At 46.7% G+C, this 23,164-nt stretch overlaps 2 protein-coding genes across 2 annotated transcripts in view; both read right to left on the bottom strand.

Moving 5' to 3' along the window:
- Window positions 1–15,515, bottom strand: part of LOC140464122 (voltage-dependent calcium channel gamma-1 subunit-like) — a 30,383-nt gene extending 14,868 nt beyond the window's left edge. Inside the window, exon 1 of the mRNA XM_072558873.1 lies at window positions 15,118–15,515. Within this exon, the coding sequence (XP_072414974.1) occupies window positions 15,118–15,358 (241 nt within the window). The 5' untranslated portion in view covers window positions 15,359–15,515. The remainder of the gene's footprint in view (window positions 1–15,117) is intronic.
- Window positions 15,516–19,460: 3,945 nt separating this feature from the next.
- The window catches only part of LOC140464121 (voltage-dependent calcium channel gamma-4 subunit-like), a 28,975-nt gene continuing 25,271 nt past the window's right edge, over window positions 19,461–23,164 (bottom strand). The window contains exon 4 of the mRNA XM_072558872.1: window positions 19,461–20,931. Coding sequence (XP_072414973.1) covers window positions 20,387–20,931 — 545 coding nt within the window. The 3' untranslated portion in view covers window positions 19,461–20,386. The remainder of the gene's footprint in view (window positions 20,932–23,164) is intronic.

Consider the following 23,164-nt stretch of genomic DNA (forward strand, 5'->3'; position numbering starts at 1 on the left):
TCTGCTGCCCTTGTCTTTCTAAGTGATAGGGGTCACAGGAGCTCTGTAGAAGTCTTTGTGAGTTCCTGCAGTGCATCTTGTGGGTGGTGCATACTGCTGGCACTATGTGATGATGCAGGAATGAATAGATAAATGATATACAGTAAGCCAATCAGGCAGGCTACATTACCCTGGATAGCTCAAGCATCTTGAGTATTGTTGGAGCTGCACTCATTCAGGCAAACGGGAAGTATTCAGCACACTCCAGAGTTATTCCCTGTAGATTGTGGACAAACATCACAAGAGTTGCGAGTCTCTGACCTGTTCTCATAGCCATTGTACTTTTCTGTATGGTCTGATGGGGAAGTAAGGGGCTAGTGGTATTATTGCTAAGCTATTAATTCAGAGACCTAAATAATGCACTGGGAACCTGGGTTCGATGGCAGATGGTGAAATTTGAATTTAATAAAAATCTAATGACGCCCATGAAACTGTTGTCAGTTGTCAGAAAAACCCACCGGGTTCACTCGTGCCCTTTAGGGAAGGAAACTGCTGTCCTTACCTGGTCTATGTGTAACACGAGAACCGCAACAATGTGGTTGACTCAGAACTGCCCTCTGGGCAATTAAGGATGGGTAATAAATACTGGTCCAGTCAGTGATGCCCATATCCCATGAATGAATGAATTAAAATAAAGTTCAGTTTCTAGTCAATGGTAACTACTGGGATATTGATGGTGGGGTAGTCAGTGGTGGTAATGTTGTTGAATGACCACGATTTGGATAGAATGATTCACCTGTTGTGTTGAGGTTTGATGTGCTTTGGGACAATTATATATGGTGATGTACTGTGGTGTAGTAGAAGAATAGTTATAACGTTTTCTTGTCTTAGGTACGTGTGTCTGTCGGTGTAGGCATGTATTTAACTGTCAGTGTGCACGTGTGTCTGTCTATCTGGGTCTATGTGTAGGTGGTGGTTGAAGAGTTGAAGGGACAGGTCTGGGCTGCTCAGGTTTTCACGTGTTGTTTGTGTGTGTCTCCTGCTCGGGACTTGTCAGATGCTGATGACAGGTAGTACTTTGGCAGATGTTTCTCTCCAGTTCGGATGGGCCTGGGTCAGGCATTCCTATGAACTGGTGGAAATGCTGTATTTTTCAGGGAGACTTTGAAGGTGGAAAAGTGTCAGGGTTCAGATATTCCACCGTCCTTCTGAATTAAATCCTTCCAGCTACAAAATCACCCCAGCAACAGCAGAAGGTTCCACCCTTGGCAAAATGTAAATCCACTTAATAAAAATACGGAAAAGCAAAACTTTGTGAGAATGGTGAAAGACACTGCCTTTTTCTCCTTTAGACACTTTAGCCATTAGGATCTTCTTTGTTGTAATCAATTGTCGTTGACCTTTTCTGCCTGTTCTGTTCAAATCATTTATTTAAAACTCCGTTTCTGTCTGCACACCTGCCCAAGTATCTCAGCATTTTCTGTCTTTATTTTAGATTTCCAGTATCCCCAGTATTTTGCTTCTGGACATGTAAATATTCATTAGACTCTGACCGGTTTGTGTAAAATCTGGTTAATATTAACATAAAGTCTTTAAATAAGTAAAACCCACTTCTTACTCCTCTCCGTTAATAGCATGGGAACGTAAGAACAGGAGTGGGCAATTCAGCCCCTCAAGCCTGTTCCACCATTCAATGAGATCATAGATGATCTGTGGCCCAATTCCATTTAGGCCTTTGGCCTCTGGCCCTTGTCCTTAATACATTGCTAAATAAAACAAGATCTCAGATTTAAAGCTAACAACTGATCCTGCATTCACTGCTGTTTGAGGAAGACAGTTCCAAACATCTACCATCCTATGTATGTAGAAGTATTTTCTAATATCTCTCCTGATTGGTTTGGCCCTAAATCTCACACTACACCCCCTAGTTCTGGACTATCCAACCAGTGGAAATAGTTTATCTTTATCTACCCTGTCTTTTCCTATTTGTATCTCGAAGACTTTGATCAGCTCATCACTTAATCTAAATTCTGGAGAAAATAGGCCTGAGTTGTATAATCTCACTTTATAACTTAACCCAAGAAGACTAGGTATCACTTCTGTAAATCCTTGTATTCCTTCCAAGATAATACATCCTTCCTTCTTTCTCAATTTAACACACTTTTTGAAGAGTCGAGAACACCAAGTATGTGATCAGAATTTATCGAATTGAAACAACTAAAATTCTGAAGGGTATAACGGGATAGATGCTAATCTGGTTTGTCTTCACTGGGAAGTCAAGAATTCAACGTTCATTATCAGGATGAGGGATCAGTGACCTAAAACTGAGATAAAGGTGTATTTGTTAATTCAGGGGAAGATTGTGTATCTTTTGGAATGGTTCACTCCAGAGGGCTATGATTGTCCTGTTGAGTGTATTCAAGACTGAAGTTGATAGATTTTTGCATACGGAGCCAATTATTGAACATGGGGATATAGTGAGAAAGTGGATTCATAAACAGGACAGTCAAGACTTTATTGAATGTTGGGGAAGGCTCAAGAAGCTAAAAGGCCTAATTTCTATGAATATTATTGTTTTTATTATTGAATATTATTGAATATTCAGATTTCTATGAATATTATTGTTTTCTTTCATATAGTTTCAAATTTATCTCCGATATTTCTGAAGTTTTACCTCTTACTCTTCTAACGGATTTGAAAAGAGCTACAAAGCACTATACAGCCAATGATGTCGTTCTGAAATGTAGTCACTGCTGGATTTCAAGGAATGTGACAGCTAAATTACACACAGCCATCTTCCACAAACAGCTAAGGGAGAATGATTAATGACCTGTGTGGTTGTGATGTCAACCGATGGATAAATATCTTCCAAATAGTGTCAGGGATTGGCCATCAGAGCAGGCAGTTCTTATATTGACAGCATCTCCAACAGTGCAGCACACCTTCCACTATTACTCCCCGCCTCACCATGCCATCAACCACTTCTCCCCCACCATAACACCACCCCCACTCCCACCCCCTCCCCCGCTATCACTCCCCCGCGATCACTCCACCCCACCCCCACCACTCCCCGGCTAACACTCCCCCAGCCCACCCCCACCACTGCCCTGTTATCACTCCCCCACCCCACCCCCTCCCCTGCTAACACTTCCCCACCCCACCCACTCCCCCGCAATTACTCCACCCCACCCCCACCACTCCCCGACTATCAGTTCCCCCACCCCACCACTCCACCCCACCCACACCACTGCCCTGCTATCAGTCCCCCACTCCATCCCCACCCCTGCTATCACTCCCCCACCCCACCCCCTCCCCTGCTATCACTCCCCCACTTACCCCACCCCCTCCCCCACTATCACTAGCCCCCCTCACCCTCCCCCACTATCCCACACCCTCCCCACTAACCCACACCCTCCCCATTATCCCACACCCTCCCCTGCCATCACTCCCTTCTTATCCAGAAGGGAACCACCTCAGTTGTTATGTTGGAATGAGGTTTAAACCCATATCCTCTTGACTCTGAGCTAACCGCGTTTACCAACCGAGCTATGGTTTGCATCTCTGGAATTTTCAAGATCAGCACTACATCGTTTGTCCAACTCCAGACAGACAGGATTAAGATTTAGGATGACTCACAGACCCTCTGAGGCATAGAAATCTCCAAGTTTAAAATCTGTAACCTAATTAAGTTATAGTAGAGAAGCTGCCACGTACACTCAGTGACCTGTAAAATAATCCATCACCAGCCATTGACCAGTCTCCAATGCAATGGAACCAAAGGTATAACATTCAAATTGATATTAAATCACACTGCTGAAGAACTCTCCTGCTGGCCTGATAGTTATCAAGATAGGCTATCGTTTGTAACATAATATGATGCATATATATATATAGCGAGGAAGGCATTTAAATTTTCTAGTTGTAAATAACTGCTGAGAGTTCTTGGATGATTCATGTCAATGGTATTTGGCCTGTTCACTGCTGCTTTCATTTGCAACAGAAAAGTGTGGTGCCGGAAAAGCACAGCAGATCAGGCAGCACCAGAGGTGCAGGAGAGTCGACGTTTCGGGCAGAAGCCCTTCATCATTCCTTGTGCTGTTGGTAGACACAAGTTTACACCTTGAAGGTAAATTGCCACCCATTGTGAAATCTCCTGCAGTTAGAATGTGTCCTCCAGGATATTTTGCAAAAGGAATTTAAGTTTGTCTAAATCACCTTTCAACCATCGAAGTATGTTTAAATACAGTGACTGTTGCAATATACAAAACAGTTTAGTGGATTTGTGCATAAAAACACTGTTCCCTTTGCATTTTGTTTTGTTGTACAGGGTCTGTCCATTTCAATGGGTGCTGCTTCTACATATTGTGTAACCATGAAGGACAGTGTCTTAAAGGGAACGACCTGATAGCAGCTTGCACTCATTTCCTGTCTGTCATCCACATGTGCGGCTTTTTAAAAGGTACTATTTCATGGGACCTGAGCTTCACTAGCTGGGCCAGCCATTTATTGCCCATCCTTTGAGAAGGTGGTGGTGAGCTGCAGGCCATGTGCTCTTGGTAGACATACACACTGATGTTAAAGAGGGAATTCCAGGATTTTAACCCTGAAACAATGAAGGAAGAGTAATATATTTTGAAGTCAGGATGGTGAGTGGCTTGGGGAGGGGAACTTGTAGGTGGCTGTACTGCCCTTGTCCTTTCCAGATTGTAGTGGTCATGGGTTTGGAACATTGGTGCCCAGATCATGCGCTTCAGTGCCATTTGTTGAGGTCATAGAGTCATAGAGATGTACAGCACGGAAACAGACCCTTCGGTCCAACTCGTCCATGCTGACCAGATATCCCAACCCAATCTAGTCCCACCTGTCAGTACCTGGCCCATATCCCTCCAAACCCTTCCTATTTATATACCCATCCAGCCTTTTAAGTGTCGTAATTGCACCAGCCTCCACCACTTCCTCTGGCAGCTCATTCCTCTGTGTGAAAAGTTGCCCTTTAGGTTCCTTTTATATCTTTCCCCTCTCACCCTAAACCTCTAGTTCTGGACTCCCCGACCCCAGGGAAAAGACTTTGTCTATTTACCCTATCTGCGCCCCTCATAATTTTATAAACCTCTATAAGGTCACCCCTCAGCCTCCGACGCTCCAGGGAAAACAGTCCCAGCCTGTTCAGCCTCTCCCTGTAGCTCAAATCTTCCAACCTTGGCAACATCCTTGTAAATCTTTTCTGAACCCTTTCAAGTTTCACAACATCCTTCCTATAGGAGGGAGACCAGAATTGCACGCAATATTCCAAAAATGGCCTAACCAATGTCCTGTACAGCCGCAACATGACCTCCCAACTCCTGTACTCAATACTCTGACCAATAAAGGAAAGCATACCAAACGCCTTCTTCACTGTCTTAGAGGCGTTTTTATTTGGTAATGTTATTGGCATACTTGGCCAGCACATTCCAAATTACTCTCAGAGGAAAATTAACCAAGATACATGAGTGACATAACTCGCCCTCTGCCGCTTTCACGCAAACTTCAAATATTGTAATAGAATTCCCCAAGGATTGGACAATTGGGGAGCAGTGTGACATCTTATTGGAAAGATCACACACCTCTGCCAGGGCAGTACTGTATCATATTAGATTCTGTGCTGGAGCATCCCATATATACTGCTGGAGGCAGGGTATATGTAGACACTAGTGACATTGATCCACCCTTTCTGATTGTATCTGTCCTTAAATATAGAAATTCAGAGTTCTTTCTGGGTGCTCGGGTTTCTTTTTATAAAGTCAAAACACAATTGGGGTAGAGTTTGTGAATGTCTACTGTATGAGTTCTTAAAATATTTCAGGAGGTACTAGCATTTATTGAGCTTACAGGTGTACAGCATGGAAACAGACCCTTCGGTCCAACCCGTCCATGCCGAACAGATATTCCAACCCAATCTAGTCCCATCTGCCAGCACCCGGCCCATATCCATCCAAACCCTTCCTATACATATACCCATCCAAATGCTTCTTAAATGTTCCAATTGTACCAGCCTCCACCACCTTCTACAGACTGGTCTGATCATCCTATAACTCACTGTCTTGATGGAGGTGAAAGTGAGAATGGTGAATAATTTCAGAAGGAAATTGGATAGATATTTGAAGGTAATTAGACCTGACGAGTGGGACTGACTGGAGTGCTCTACACAGAATCAACATAGACTGAATGGGCTGAATGGTCTTCTTCCATGACTTAGGTGATCCAAACTCAGCAGAAATCACCTCTTTAAATCAAATAATTGCAGTAGCAATTGTTCTGTTGGAAATACGGTCCTGGATTCATTAAACAAAGGATCACAGGGACGAGACACCATCCTGAAGGTGAGTATCAGTGAAACCAACTTTTCTCTAATTGTAATGTGGCACCACATCAATGCACAAAACACCAGAGGGACATAGACCCTGCAAAGACATTTGTTTCAGAGTGATGTTATTTAACAGACGACTATAAATTGAGGGACTAATACTGCAAATTATCTGGGACATTATGTGGGTAATTCAACATCATTGAGAGAGAAAGGAAAAGGTTACGCATCCCAGAAAGTCCATTTGATAAATCTCTGTAGGCAGCGCCTGTGGTAAACATGCTAAAAGGTTGAAGGCATATACTGGTTGGTGAATGACCTGTGGGGATGGAGAGTGGAGCTGACACATCCAGAATAATTCCACTGAATGAACAGGACCAGCTCTCGAGGGAGAAAGGATCTCAGAGCTCTGCTGACTATTTGTTGTGTATGGTATGCACTGCCTGAGAGTGTGGCTGAGGCAGCTCAAATTAAGGCCTTCAAAAGGGAATTAGACGGCTGTTGGAGAAGGAAGAATGTGCAGGGTTAGGAGGACGAGGAGGGAGAATGGCACCAAGTGAATTGCTCACTTGGAGAACCAGTGCAGACACAATGACCTGAATGGCCTCCTCTTCACTGCAATAATTGTGTGATTCTGAGTAACCACATTGTCAAAGGGGGTTATTATAACACAAAACCTTTCAATATCAACTGTTGAGATGCAGAGAGGGCTGCTTTAGGTAGATGGAAAACCTGCCTTCAAATATAATCTGATTCTAGGGTGGGTCTTGCAGGTGGTGTGTTTTAAAACAAGTGTTATTCAGTCTAGTAACCCACACAGGTTGATTATAAAAGGTCAGCCAAAAATCTATTTATACCTAGACTCTGTTACTTGTCCCATTTTATCCTTTTGGTGTTACTAAAACGTAATTATAGGATACTGGGGTGTTACTAAAAGTTGCATTATTTTATATATCGAAACATTCTGAGATATTTCACCAGAAGGTTACAATTTTGAGCCATATGAGGGGATATGAGGTCAGATGATGGAAAGCCTGTTGAAGAGGTACGATTTTAATGTGTTAAAGGGGGAATGAGAGACATGAGAGAAAGAGAGATTTAGGAAGGGAATTCTGCAGTTTGAGTCCAGAGAGTGATTAAAATTATTGGTGTTCAAGAGACCAGAATGAAATGAATGCAGAGATGTGCCAGTGGGATTAGGAGGTGCCTTTTCCTAGCTAAAGGAATAGAATATAAAGGTAAGGAGGTATTGTTGTAGCTATACAAGGCATTGGTGAGATCACACCTGGAGTATTGTGCACAGTTTTAATCCCCTTATTTGAGGAAAGATGCAGTGGCATTGGAGACAGTTCAGAGGAGGTTCATTAGCTTGACCCCAGAGATGAGGGGTTTGTCATATGAAGAGAGATTGAACAGTTTAGGCCTATACTGTCTGGAATTTATAAGAATGAAGTGAGATCGAATTGAGGTATTCAAGATGATAAAAGGTTTGGATTGAACAAATGTGGAATGGATGCTTCCTCTTGTGGGGCATTCTAGGAAGAGAGGTCGCAGTCTTAGGATGAGGGGGAACAAGTTTAAAACAAAGTTGAGGAGAAACTATTTCTCCCAAAGGGTTGTGAATCTCCAAAGTGTGGTGGATGCTGGGACAGTGAGTAAATTTAAGGAGGAGTTAGACAGAGTTTTAATTGGTAATGGGTTGAAGGGTGAAGAGCATATCAGCTATGATCAAATGTTGGAACAGTCTTGAAGGGCTGAATGGCCTAATTCTGATATAATTCTAATATCTCATGAACTTATGAAATAACGTGGTTGGGAGCTAGATGTGATGACAGCAATAGTGAGGAGTGAGACATGGAGAGATTTGAAAGTACAGAAAATAATTCAAATTGAGATGTTACTTATCGGTGACTACAGTGAGAAAACTTTCAGAAATGGTCACCTGGGACAGAAGTAACAGTCACATTGTTAATTACAGAAAACCAAGATGGATTTGTTGAAGGCAAATTGTGTTTTAGTAACTTGATGAAGTTTTTAATACTGTCACAGGATAGTTGATGAGGGTAATATCTTTCATATGAGTTCCATGGACTTCCAAAAAGTGTCAGATAAAGTGTCATATTACAGGCTTATCAGTAAAGTCAAAGGATGAAGGGGAAAGTGGCAGCATCATCTGAGGTGGGTTGAGTGACAGAAAACAGAATAATGGGGGCCAGTTGTTTTTTTTGATGGGAGTAAGTTGAACAGGGAGGTTTCCCATGGTCAGTATTAAGGGTCACTGCTTTTTAAAAATATATATTAATGAGTTGGACTTGGGGATGACACAAAACTTGAAAATATTGTAAATTGTGAGAAAGATAGTGATAAATTTTCAAGAGAACACAGGGTGATGGATTGGGCAGATGAAGTTTAATGCAAAACACAATGTGAAAAATGTAATTATCCATTCTAACATAGGGTTAGAGGGGGTGCAAACAGAGAGAAATGGGGCTATGATTTCACAACATGGATACAAAGATAGATCTGATCCTGGACTTTATAAATAGAAATGGAGATCACAGAAGCAAGGCAGTTACAATGAACCAGTATAAAACACTGGTTTAACCTCAACAGGAATATTGGGTCCACTTTTACTCTCTCCACACTTGATTGAGATGTCAAGGCTTTAAGGAGGATGCAACCAAGATGAATAGGAATTATTTCAGGAATAGGCAACTTCAGTTTCAAGGATAGATTGGAAATGCTGATGTAATTCTCCTTTGGAGGAGAGAATATTGAGAGTAGATTTCATAGAGAGGTTAAAAACCAGGAGGAATCTCGACACAATGAACAGGAACAGTTCCTATTGGCAGAAGGGCTGGAAACCAGAAGATGCTGAATTAAGGTGAATGTCAAAGGTACCAGTGGCAAGATGTGGAATAAACATTTGTATGCAGCCTGCAATTAGGGTCAGGAATACACTGTGTCTGAGTGTGTATAGGGAGATTTACTCATTGCTTACAAACAGAAATGAAATAAGCACCTACAGAATATGGGCAAGAGTGACAAATTGGAACAATTGAGCTGTCTTTACAGACAGTCAGCATGGATCATGTAGCTTCCTTCAGTTTTGTGATCATTCTGTGATTGCATTATTCCATGTTTAACCAGGAGATGGGAGAGGCTGGCAGGCACATGGCTGTTGGGGGAATGGGATCTGGTGCATGTGAGACACAGAAGGCAGATTGTTGAATGGTTTCAAGATTACAGAAGGTGCAAAGCAATAGTGATCAAGTCCAGAAGTTACAAAGGCAGGTTTCAGAAGCAGATTACCAATGTAAGTGTTGAGTCAGGCAATGTTATGGTGGAGGAAATAAGCAGTTCTTGTGATATTCCAATTACAAGGGGTCATAGTTTTAAGCTGTTTGGCGGAAAGTATAGAGGGGATGTCAGAGGCGGGTTCTTTACGCAGAGAGTTGTGAGAGCATGGAATGCGTTGCCAGCAGCAGTTGTGGAAGCGAGATCATTGGGGATATTTAAGAGACTGCTGGACATGCATACGGTCACAGAAATTTGAGGGTTCGTACATTAGGTTTACCTCACATGAGGATCAATGGTCGGCACAACATTGTGGGCTGAAGGGCCTGTTCTGTGCTGTACTGTTCTATGTTCTATGTTCTAGGTGTTCCAAATCTCATTGTGGAGTTAAATGTGGGACCAAAATTACAATCAATCTGGTTCAGACTCAGCCAGCTGTTAGGGAAAGGGATCGAGTCAGTGGCTTGGAAATGGAGTTTGTGACGGTGTCCAGAACAATGGCTTCTGGGCTTCCCAAAATTTAATTGGAGCAAAATTTTGTTCAACCAATTTTGACTAGAGGACAAAATAATTTGACAATAGAGAGTTAATGGAAGGGCCAAGAGAAGTGAAGGAGAGGTGGAGCTCACTGTAGGTAATCCTGTGTGGGTGGAGGGGAGGACAGGCTAGGCTTGTATCCATTAGACTGTAGAATGGTTAGTGGTGACTTGATTGAAACATAAGATCCTGAGGCGTCTTGGCAAGGTGAATGTGGAAAGGATATTTTCTCATGTGGAAGAATCTAGAAGTAGAGGTCATTCCTTAAGATGAGGTCACCTGCTTACGACAGACCAGGGGGTATTTTTTTCCCCTCAGAGGACTCTGAGACTGGATCTTTCTTCCTCACAGGCTGGTGGAGGCAAAGCATATGGAGGCATTATCTTAAGGCAGAGGTAGATAGATTCTTGACAGGCAAGAGTTTGAAAATTTCCCAGTGGTAGGCGAGAGTATAGAACAGTTCAATCAGCCATGATCTTATTGAATCGTGGAGCGGGCTTGAGAGGCTGAGAGGCCTAATCCATATGTTTGTCTGTTCATGCGACTTTTGTCTATGATCAGACATAGAACAATTCAATCAGGAAAGTGCAATCCCATACACCCAGGTAGCATCAGAGCTAAATTAAATGATGTACCAATGTTAAAGGACACTGCTGTATTCAAGAGATTAAGGGCAATAGTTTGTCTTCATTACCTTCAGCCAAGATGGGTCGATAGTGACATTTGCAATAATATGAAGGGACTGACTGTACGTTAACTTGCTGATGCTACAGAAAGGTAATGCAAGCTGGAGAATATGCAGAGAGATACAGATAGGTTCAGCAACTACACCCATTTTAGCTGATAATGAGAGAAAATGTGAGGTTGTCCAATTCAGCAGGGAGAATAGAAGAAACAGAGTATCATTTAAATGGAGAGAGACTACATTAAGTCACCAGTTAATGTAGAGTGCTACAGTTAAGAGGGGTCTGGGTGCCTTGGCACATGAATCACAAAAAAGTTAATAAATAATAGAAAGGCAAATTGTATCTTGGCCTTTTACTGTTAAAAGAAGAGGAATATAAAACTAGGGAAATCTTGCTCTAAATATACAGAGCACTGTGCACAATTTTAGCTTCCTAGTTAAGGAGGGATATATTTGCATTGGTAGCAGTTCAGAGAAATTCACTTGACTGATCCCTGAACATGAAGAAAGGTTGAGCAGGTTGGATTTATATTCATTGAAGTTTCGAAGATTGTGAGGTAAGATCAGAATTTGACAAGGATTGATAGAATAGATGTGACAATATTTCCCTCCTGGGGAATTGCAGATTAAGAATAAGGGCTCTCCCATTTAATAGAATCTCCTCTCAGAGAATTTATAGTTTTCAGAATTCTATATCTCAGAGAACAATTGGAAGCTGTGTCATTCAATACAATCAAGGCTGAATCAGATCCCTTTTTGATCAAGAAGGGATTGTGGTTTATGTGGTCATCCAAGAGAGTGGTGTTGAGGGCAACGTCAGATCAGCCATGATCTTAGTGAATGGCAGACTGGATTTTGATGAGCCAAATAGCTGACTTCTCCTATTTCTTATGATTTATGCAGTATTTTTCCGAACAACAGGATGTTCCCAAAGTCCGCTACAGCCAGTGAAGTGCTTTTGAAGCGTAGACACTGTCGTAAATTGAGGACAGAATTAGAATGTGAGAACGTGAGAATTCGAAACTGATTACAGGAAAGTGATAAGTGAAAGTGATACACCGATAATTTTGCATGCATGGTCTTACTTCCACTGCATGCAAATTCATGGCATCAATTCATCTGAGTAGAAGTTTTACAATCTATCCACATCAGTCAATGTGATTGGTCCTACTTGACAAACAAAAATCTTGGACCCAGTAACAACTAAAGTGGACTGTGCTCAACTCTCAGCTGTTCTGTAGTTCGCTTTCCAAAGGTGACTGGAATTAAGGGATGACCTGTTAAACCCAAAGTTTCCAGATTAATTTTGGGAATACATAAGGAACTGGCTAAAATGTCGAACTCAACCACAGTCACAGCCTAGGGATATCTCACAGTATCAACAGCCAATTAAATGCTATTAAACCTACAATCACATTGGAGTGTAGGAAACGTGAAAGCCAATTCTTGCAGAGTAAGCTTTCAGAAATATAATAAAGAGTAGGTACCTCTCTCATGTTGTTAAGGGTGAGAGGCTTTGGTTAAGACCTTGGAGAGAATCCCCATTCCCTTGTTGGTGTTACATCTGAGAGGGCAGTAATTCAGTTTTAAATAATTTGTTGTTTTAAATATTTTATCCACAAGGTGCAGCACCTGCTCAGTGTTATCTCTAACAACAAATCTCTGGTGAGGAACGTGAACTCAAATTAATCTAGTCCCATTTGCCATCACTTGGCCTATGTCCACAGTCCAATGATGTGCAGGTTAGATGAATTGGCCATGATAAATTGCCCACAGTGTTCGGGATGTGTAGATTAGATGCATTAGCCATGGGAAATGTCAAGTAATAGGGTAGGGGAGTGGGTCTGGGTGGGATACTCTTTGGAGGATTGGTGTGGACTTGTTGGGCTGAATGGCCTGCTTCCACACTGTAGGGATTGTGTGATTCTATGATATCCCTCCAAACCCTTCCTATTCATATACCCATCCAGCTGCCTTTTAAATGCTGCAATTGTACCAGCCTCCACCACTTCCTCTGGCAGCTCATTCCATACACGTACCACCCTCTGGAAAACGTTGCCCCTTGGGTCCCTGTTAAATCTTTCCCCTCTCACCTTAAAACTATGCCCTCCAGTTTTGGACTCTCCCACCCTGGCTTTTCACTCTATCCATGCCCCTCATGATTTCTCTAGACGTTGGGGGGTGGGGGTTGATGAGGAAATATCTACAACACGGTCCAACCAAGTGTAGAGGAGAAAGTAACACGCGGGTTAAACTGTAGGGAACGGTATTTTTATGGCTGCTACCAGGAGGTTTATTATCCAGCACCGATTTCTGAGAAAATTGTGGAGACAAAGACCTTGAAGCAATAATTCAACACTGTCACTGGGGAGGGTTGTTTCACCCCCAAGTACCCGGCGGATTGTCAGAGAACCGATGATGCTGAAGGAATAGTTGGCACATCCCGAGACAAAATGTTTATATGGGAGTCAGCGAGAAGGTGGTGTTTTGTTGCCGGGTATATTTAACTCCTGGAGAGCTCAGCTGTCTCACCCTGCAGCACTTGTTCAGGGCGTAGATGCAGTGAACTGCAGACTGGGCCGGGGATTTTTTTTTATTATATATCAGGAAGATTTTTTTACAAATCTGTGAGTGATCATCATCCTGCAGCCGGAGAGAACTGCCTGGCAATTTTGGTGTTCAATAGAATCGTGTTGATTGACGTTCCCACGGCTGTGAAAGATTTACTGTTTAAAAAGCGCGGGGAATGTTCTCAGCCAAACTCCAGTTGTGTCTAAGACACAACTCCCACTCTGTTCCCAGTCTGCTCGCTGAACTAGAGCGTTACCAAAGGACAGCAGCTCTCCCCGGGACCTGCCACTCTGGCACGTTCTGGGGGGGAAATAAAAATTTGCATCTATTTATTGTACCGTTCAGTGGGCGGAGAGGAGCTGGCCTGGACATTAACGCGGTGGACAAAGTTAAAAGTCACACAACACCAGGTTATAGTCCAACAGGTTTATTTGGAAGCACTAGCTTTCAGAGCGCCGCTCCTTCTTCTGAAGGAGCTAGTGGGATAGGATCACAGCACAGAAATAATAGGGTACGGTCAGAGTGTCCATACCTGGGTCAGAATGAACCTGGTGGATCAGGTCTCTCTGGGGCCCGCTGGGTTGTTAATCGGTGAGGATTGAGTGTGTAGCAAGATAAAGGCAACATGGGAGGGGTGGGGGAATGGGGTTATACACAGACAGACCCAGGCACAAGGTGAAGGAATAGACCCCCCCCCCCCTTCCAACCCCCACCCCCCACCTTCCAACCCGCTCTGCCATTCATTAAGATGAAGAGGGCCGGATCGGCTGGGATTATTTTCTAGTAGCAGGCTGAGGGGTAACCTTCTAGAGGTTTCTAAAATCATGATGGGGCATGGGTAAGCCAAGATCTTTTACCCCCGCCCCCCAGTCCAAGACGAGTGGTGAGAGGGGCAACTTTTTCACACAGGGGGTGGTGCAATGCCAGAGGAAATGGGGGGGGGGGGGGGCGGGGCTGGTACAATTACAACATTTAAAAGGCATTTGAACAGGTACATGGATAGGAAGGGTTCAGTGGGATATGAACCAAACACAGACAAATGGGACTAGTCCAGTTTGGGAAACCTGGTCAGCATGGACGAGTCGGGCCGAAGGGTCTGTTTCTGTCTGACTCTGACTCTGATCATCATCCATTTGATCCCTTTGGTCCCAAGTGCCACACCCAACTCCATCTTAAAATCATACAATGTTTTGGCCTCCGCTGTTTTCTGAGACAGTGAATTCCACAGAACCATCTCTCTGTGGGTGAAGTTCTCACTCCTCAATGGTTTACTCTGTACCCTTAAACTGTAAGTCCTGGTTCTAAACATCCCTGTCCTGAGGAACATTCTTAGTCACAATGAATCCCCTCCCTAAGGTCTACTCACAGCAGGTGGACTGCAGCGATTCAAGAAGGCAGTAACAGCACCTTCTCAAGGCGCAACTAGGGAAAAGACTGGCCAACAGTCAGTGACACACAGCCCACAAGCGAATAAGTGTAAACGACTGCGTTTGCCCAGTTATTACCATTCACACAACCAGGGGGGTGTATTCCCCCTGTCCCGAGAAAAAAAAATCCCAGAATTTCTGCTCGGCTGGTGAACTGACTGCGGGAACTTTGGAGGGAAGTTGCGAATGAGTCGCTTTGAGACAGAGAGAGAGGTGCAGCTCGGGGAGTTGCTGTCCTGAGGCCGGGAGGGTGTCTGTGGGACAGGTCTCCCTCTTACCTCCTGGGAGGTCGCTGTCTCCACATCCATTCCCGTCCGGGTCCACGCTCCGGACAAACACCCTCTTGGTGCAGAGTCTCCACAGGCCGAAGTGAGCCTCCTCACAGGTGCTGTTGGTTCTCTCCAGCCGGGGGCTGAGTCCTGCCCAGTGGTCAGTGCTGACCGCTACCACTGCCAGGATGATACCCACCGCTATCACACAGAAGGTGAGCTTTATCTTGCCCGCTTTACCCTCCTCCATGGTGCTGCCAAAGAGCAGCAAGACGAGTGTGCTCTGAAATCCTGCACTGAGTTCCCTCCCCTCCCCTCTGGGCTGGTTTCAGGGGGTGGGGGGGGAGGAGTTGCCCAGTTGCACTCTATAGTCTGGCCTTGGCTATAGAGCCCAGTAGTTGCTGCTCTCTACTATATATGAGAGCGTCCAGGCGGAGAGGGACAGCCCCACACTGAAATAGCTTTCTATTAACAGCTGGACTGTGTGTATTTATACCACAGCCTCATATTTAAGGAACTGTGCCTTCTGAAGGCGGCTGGGAGTCAGGTGGCGCTGATCTCCAGGGAGGGGGTGTGGTGAGGGGTGTGTAGGGGATGGGGAGGGGGGATTGAGGGGGGATGGGGATGGGGATGGGGATGGGGATGGGGGATGGGGGATGGGGATGGGGGATGGGGATGGGGATGGGGGATGGGGATGGGGATGGGGGATGGGGATGGGGGATGGGGATGGGGATGGGGATGGGGATGGGGATGGGGAGGGGGGGGGGGGGGTCTCTGCCCTGGGCGAGAATGTGGGACCCTCCTCACTCGCTCCCTTTGCAGAGGTTTCCTGAGCAGCTGATTCAGAGACACCTCGGGGGTGGGCTAGCTTAGAGGTAGGGACAATACCACTACACCCCCCCCCCACGCCCCCACCTTATTCTACACTGTGTCTCCCTATACCCAGCGCTGAGCTGTGTCCACTGCGCCCCCCCCCCCCAACCCAGCCAGGGGGCACAGAGGGGGTAAGATTGCCAGCGGGTGCCTGGGAGGTGGCAGGGGATATGGGGAGCAGGGGGCCTGTGGGGTCAGTGGGTAATGGGGAGGAGATGGCGGTATGGGGAGGGCAGTGGGGGCAGGGGTAATGTAGGGCAAGGGATAATGGGGGCGTGAAGTATGGGGAGGGGTTAATGGGAAGTGGGGGTAATGTAGGGCAGGGTGCTTTCAGTGACTTGGGGGCTGTGGGCCCAAGAGGAAATGATCCGGGAACAAGGGTAAGCCTGAGCTGGGGAGGAGCTTGGACTTGGTCCCCGGTCTCTTCAGGGAGTGAGACTGGGGGGGTGGGTCTTCCAGTGTCTGCACCCCCAGCCCTATCCCCCATCCCAACACCCCCACCTCCATCCCCAGCCCCATCCCCATCCTGCAAAGCCCTGGAGACTCTGGGGGGACTGAGTACACTCCTGTTGGCCTGCCCTTGGCCCCCAGACTGCCCAATGCTGACAGAATCCAGTATCACAGAGAGATAGTAAGTCTGGGTGGGACCCATCCTTCAAACCCCGCTCAGGGGAAAGCTGCCTATGGATTGCCTTTGCCCCCAGCTGCCTGTTCTCAGTGCTGGACCATCACAGCATCATCCCGCTGCATCAGAGAGCCCACCCAGTCTCAGGATCAGCAACACTGGAAACACCAGGAAATATCCGAGAGAGCAGCTCGGGATTCCTTCATAAACAAAATCAGAAAGTGCTGGAAAAATTCAGTGGGGTCTGGCAGCATCTGTGGAGAGAAAGCAGAGTTAATGGTTCGGGTTGAGTGACCCTTCCTCAGTCCAGCTCTGATGCTGCCTGACCTGCTGGGGTTCTTCAGTTATCTCTGATTTGCAGCATCCGCTGTTCTCTGGGTTTTTTTCTTACATAATCCTGTCTGTTGTTATTATCCAGCTCAGTGATGCTCGGAAGCCCACTCTCAGCCAGAGGGGCAGTTCTTGTCAGTCGGTATCTTGCCTTGTGTTCGGGCAGAGCCGATCGGTTCCTCAGTATCTCCCAGCCAGCGTGAGGGCCCGGGGTTCAGCGCTTCCTGAGCTGAATCCGTCTGGGCAGCCTGGAAACATCAGGCAAGCTCCCAGGGCCTGATTGAGCAGAGCCTCAACTTTACAAGCATCAGGTCAGGCACCTGTGTCTCTCCACTAACTTAGCTCAGTGACTGTGCTTGGAGACTCAGCAGTTAATAATCTGGGCCAGTAGATCAGGTTTGGGGAGGCGGGGGGAGGTGTGTGGGTGGGTGGAGTTGCTGATATTGTAGCCACCAGGCAATAGACTGGTGCCAGTTCGAACTACCTAGGCATCTGTCCCAGGCCCCAGGGTTACCGGCTTCTCTCTCCTGTTGGGGACATTAACACTGACTATTCCTCTCTGGAATATGTGACAATTTAACAAATCTCTTTAGGGAAGGGAATCTGCTGACTCCAAACCCACAGCAAAGTGACTGACATTTTTAAAAAAAGCTCTATTCAGCTTCCACCACCAAGAAGAACAGCAACACCCGAGTGGTCAGTGACAAGCAGTGCCCTTCACATCAAAGGGGCGATGCTGTGTGATCAAACAGTGAAGGGGAGGGCAGGGGTTAAATCAAAATAGAGTTGGAGGGGGAAATAATGAACTCCACTCCTGCGGCACCCACCTCTCCCTGAACAAGGTGTTGGTGGACACCGCGTGCTCCTTCTCCAGAGACACCCAGGCTCTAACATAACCGCGGAAGAGGGGCAGGCAGTCGGCCCTAACGACCCCCTCCACGGCCCGCTGCCTGGAAAGTGCCAGACTCTTACCTGTCCTCTCAGTTCAAGGACAATTATGCCAGTGATACCTATATCAAATTCAATTAAATTCCCTACAGTGTTGGAAGCAGGCCCTTGGGCCCAACAAGTCCACACTGGCCCTCCGCAGAGTAACCCACCCAGACCCATTTCCCTCTGACTAATGCAATTTAGAATGACTAATCCATCCTAACCTGCACATCTTTGGACTGTGGGAGGAAACCCACGCAGACAGAGGGAGAATGTGCAAACTCCACACAGACAGTCGCCCGAGGCTGGAATCGAACCTGGGACCCTGGCGCTGTGAGGTATGAAATGAAAGAATCAACATTTTTCAAGTTAGCTGGAATATTTCAATTGATTTGTCACTATAACATATCTTCTTCTGTGTATTTTAATTGTGTTCTTTTTTAATGTGGAGGCCTTGGAGTTGGACTGGGCTTGACAAAGTCAGACATCACACAACACCATGTTACAGTTGATTAAGTTAAACTGATTTCAAATAAACCTTCTGACTTTTTTTCCTGTCACTGGGACGTGAGATCCCTGAGCCCAGTTAAACGTTGACTCAATGAGAGCAGGAGCGCCCCATGGGATTTTAAAAACTGAACAGAAAGAGACAGTTCCCTTCTCCACAAGCTCCCATTCACCCAAAGATTGCTTTATTATCACAAATACTTGACAGTAACTCAATTCACGTACAAATCCGAATGCGCTGCTTTTGAGCGTCTCTCTCCAGCTGCTATTTCCACAGTAACTTGAATTCTACATCAGTTTTAGTAAGGCTTCCCACGCACTAAACACAGTATCTAACAGGTCACAGTTCTACAGGGACATGTCTGACAATCTAATGGGGGAGAGAAACCACAAGAAACACAAACCAATGGGAGACACTGAGGGGCTTTGCTCCCCTTACCCCAACCCTGGATATGTGAGAGTGTGGGTGTGGGGTGTGTGTGTGGGTGTGTGTATGTGTGGGTGTGGGTGTGGCTCTGTGTGGTGTGTGTGGGCATGTGGATGTGTAGGTGTGTGTGTGTTGGTGTGTGTGTGTGTGTGCGCAAGAGAAGTGCCAGACTCTGGGAATAGTCTTCAGGTATCAGTCCCCATTCCCACCCATCCCATCCACACCAACCCCTTTCACACACTGACAGAAAGCTGGGAGCAGGGGATGGGGGGGAATATCTCTCTGGTTACCCACACGACCCAACACCCCCCCCCCCCCACCCCCCCCTACCAGCCAAGGGTGATTGGAGAACACTTCCCTAGGGATGGGGTGGGGATAAGAGGAGGAACAAAAGCTCAGAAAGGCAATGCAACACGAAAGCCCAGGTGGGGTTGCGGATGGACACTGAGGGGGAACCCAGAATGTGAGTGGGGCCCGGGGCTGCCCAATCAGGGAGATGTCACGTGTATCAGACATTAAATCAGTGGGTGGTGGAGCTGGGCCAGTGCTGGGCACATCAGGCATTCCATAGGGCGGGGGACGGTGGGGTAGGGGGCAATAATCTCAACGTCTTTACTTTTCCCCATTCCCTCCCCTTCCCCACCCCCACCTTTCGCCTCCCTCACCCTCCCACCCTGTTCTGGGTGACCCTTCCTCCTTTACCTGGTTGCATTTCCTCTCTTGGTCTATCACCTGCTGATCATCCGCCTAGGTGCCACAGCAATGAAACACAAAACCCCGCTGGTCAAAGGGAACATGTCCTACAGTTAGGTCTCTCCCTTTGGATCAGGCATGGGAGGGGAGGGGGTGGAGGAGGGGTAAGGAGAGGCGATGGGAGCCAGAGGGTGGCAAAGAGGGGATGGGGAGGGGAGAGGGAGGCCGTGGGAAGTGGGGGATTGGTGGGGAGGCGGTGTTGGAGCTAGGGAGGAAGGTGAGAGGGAGGCGTTGGGAGCTGGGGGTGGATTGAGATGGGTGGGAGAGGGGTAGGAACTGGAGTGAGAGAGGTGGAGGGACTGGGTGAGGCGATGGGAGCTGTGGCAGAGTTGGGGGAGGGGTGGGAGGTGGGGGAGTGGGGGCTGGAGAATGGAGGGAGGGTGTGGAAGCTGGGGGTGGGAGCTGGACAGTGGAGAGAGAGTGGGAGCTGGAGGAATGGGAGTTGGAGATTAGGAGCTGGGGCATTGGGGGCCGGGGAATGGAGAGGTTGGCAGCGGGGGAAGTCGGAACTGGAGAGTGGGGGAGGGGGAGGGGATAGGGTGGGAGCTGGGGAAGTGGGAACTGGACAGTGGGGCGGGGGAGAGGGTAGGAGCTGGGAAAGTGGGAACTGGACAGTGGGGAAGGGGGAGAGGGTGGGAGCTGGGGGAATGGGAAGTGGACAGTGGGGGAGGGGAGAGGGTGGGAGCTGGAGAGTGGGGGGGAGAGTGGCTGGGAGTTGGAGGAGCGGGAGTAGACGGGAGGGGCGATGGAGGAGGCTGTGGGAGCAGGGGGGAGAGGGTCTGGAGGGGAGGTGACGGTGTGTGGGGCACGGGGTCAGGGAAGAAGGCGAGAGCTCAGACTGGCGTCGTTCGCCTGTTCATGATGTTGGCGACCAGGTCTTCCTGCAGCTCCTTCTGGAAACAGTTATGGACCTGGAGGAAGCTCTCCTCCTCCTCCGGCTGGTAGCTGGCCCTGGTAGGTCCCTTGGTCGCCTCTCTGGACAAGGAGTACATGGAGATCTCGGTGAGGGGCACCACGCTGCTCACTACCTTCATACCGGCGGCTGAGGACAGCTCCCGTGCAGGGGAAGGTTCCTCAGACCTGGAGCTGCAGGCTGATCTCCGGCGCTGGCGATACCTGTAGCTGGACATCCTGGCGTAAGGTGAGGAGGAAGTCTTTAAGTAGTCCCGGTGGGACCTGCTCCGCACCACTTTGTTCTTGTCAATGTAAATACTGACAGATAGCACCCCAGCCATCTCCGCCACAATAAAGGACAGTGCCCCAAAATAGAAAGACCAGCCATAAGAATACAAACTCTTCTTCTCATCATCGTTTTTATCCCAGGGGTCACCCGTGTTGCTGGATATATACACGATTATCCCAATAATGTTACTCAGCCCTGGAACAGAAACAGCATTTGTCAGTCACATTCTGAGGAAGAGTCACTCAAACCAAAACCTTAACTCTGGTTTCTCTGCACAGATGCTGCCAGACCTGCTGAGCTTTTCCAGCAATTTCTGGTTTTGTTTCTGATTTACAGCATCCCCAAGCTCACGGTTTTGTAAACTTTTGGGGATTCTAACACAGATTCCACTGAATCCTGCGGTTCAGTGTGTTGACACAACTATTCCACTCTGTTTTACTCTCTCTCCACAGATGCTGCCAGACCTGCTGAGTTTCTCTAGCGACTTCTGTTTTTAGCTCAGATTTCCAGCATCTTCAGAAACTGGCTTTTAAATAACTGGGAAGGGGTTGCTTGCTCGTTCCTATCCCCCTGCTTTACAATGGGAAAATAATGGGAAACATCTGCAGAAGGATCACTGGACCCAAATCGTTAACTCTGCTTTCTGTCCACAATTTCTGTTTTGATTTCCAGAGGGAAGGTGGGAGTATTGGGAAATGATCCTGCTGCTATCGGAACACATTGCTGTAGTTTTTATCATACATTCAGTTTTTACCATTGGTGGGACTCTGTTTAAATAAACTCTGTTCAATAAATTGACTTTATTAAATAAGCTGTTTAATATTTCTTTCAAATACGTGATTCCAATATATTAATAATAATATTCTATTTTCAGTAGTGTAGCGTACATGTATGAATCATTGGCTGTATCTGTGGTACAGTTTCTCACCAGTTGCTGCTTGCCACTGTGTGGGAGATACAGTACAAACAAGACTCTTTGGAGATGGACTGTGGTCTGCATTCAAAATTGTGAGCTAGTTTTATTTGCTGGTACATGTGACCATGTGTATCAGAATTACGGTGTGTGTGCTTTGATGTATATTTTTAAGTTGCGTGAGTAACCTGTGTCTCTTGATGTGGTGGCTGTTGCGATGCAAGACTCTATAAGTGACACTAGAGAGAGTGGAGAGATTATTATGGTGTGTCAGGGTGGGGGGTGCTTCAGAGTGAGGGGAGGGGAGTGTGAAGAATGGGTGAGTGTGACTATGAGGAGTGAGTGAGAATGAGGAGTGTGTGACAGTGAGTGAGTGAGAATGAGGAGTGGGTGACAGTGAGTGAGTGAGAATGAGGAGTGGGTGACAGTGAGTGAGTGACAGTGAGTGGGTGACAGTGAGGAGTGGGTGACAGTGAGTGAGAATGAGGAGTGGGTGACAGTGAGTGAGTGAGAATGAGGAGTGGGTGACAGTGAGTGAGAATGAGGAGTGGGTTACAGTGAGTGAGTGAGAATGAGGAGTGAGTGACAGTGAGTGAGTGACAGTGAGTGGGTGACAGTGAGGAGTGGGTGACAGTGAGGAGTGGGTGACAGTGAGGAGTGGGTGACAGTGAGTGAATGACAGTGAGGAGTGGGTGACAGTGAGTGAGAATGAGGAGTGGGTTACAGTGAGTGAGAATGAGGAGTGGGTGACAGTGAGTGAGTGAGAATGAGGAGTGGGTGACAGTGAGTGGGTGACAGTGAGTGGGTGAGAATGAGAAGGAGTGACAATGAGTGAGTGACAGTGAAGAGTGGGTGACAGTGAGTGAGAATGAGGAGTGAGTGAGTGAGAATGAGGACTGGGTGACAGTGAGCGAGTGACAGTGAGGAGTGGGTGACAGTGAGTGAGTGACAGTGAGGAGTGGGTGACAGTGAGTGAGTGAAATTGAGGAGTGGGTGACAGTGAGTGAGTGAGAATGAGGAGTGGGTGACAGTGAGTGGGTGACAGTGAGTGGGTGAGAATGAGAAGGAGTGACAATGAGTGAGTGACAGTGAAGAGTGGGTGACAGTGAGTGAGAATGAGGAGTGAGTGAGTGAGAATGAGGACTGGGTGACAGTGAGCGAGTGACAGTGAGGAGTGGGTGACAGTGAGCGAGTGACAGTGAGGAGTGGGTGACAGTGAGTGAGTGAAATTGAGGAGTGGGTGACAGTGAGTGAGAGTGAAAAGGACTTTATAAAGTATTGAGAGGTATAGATAGAGTTGTTAGTAGTTGTCTTTTCCCTAAGATGGAGTATTTCAAGACTTGGAGGTACATTTTTAAGGTGAGAGGAGAGATTTTAAAAAGACATAAGAAAATGTTTTACACAGAGGGGTGGTTCAAGTGTGGAATGAACTTCCTGAGGAAGTGCTGGATGTGGGCACTGTTACAATGTTTAAAAGACATTTGGATAGATACATGAAAGGGAAAGGTTTGGAGA

This window comes from Chiloscyllium punctatum, chromosome 39 (genome assembly GCF_047496795.1).
Source record: "Chiloscyllium punctatum isolate Juve2018m chromosome 39, sChiPun1.3, whole genome shotgun sequence".
NCBI lineage: Eukaryota > Metazoa > Chordata > Chondrichthyes > Orectolobiformes > Hemiscylliidae > Chiloscyllium > Chiloscyllium punctatum.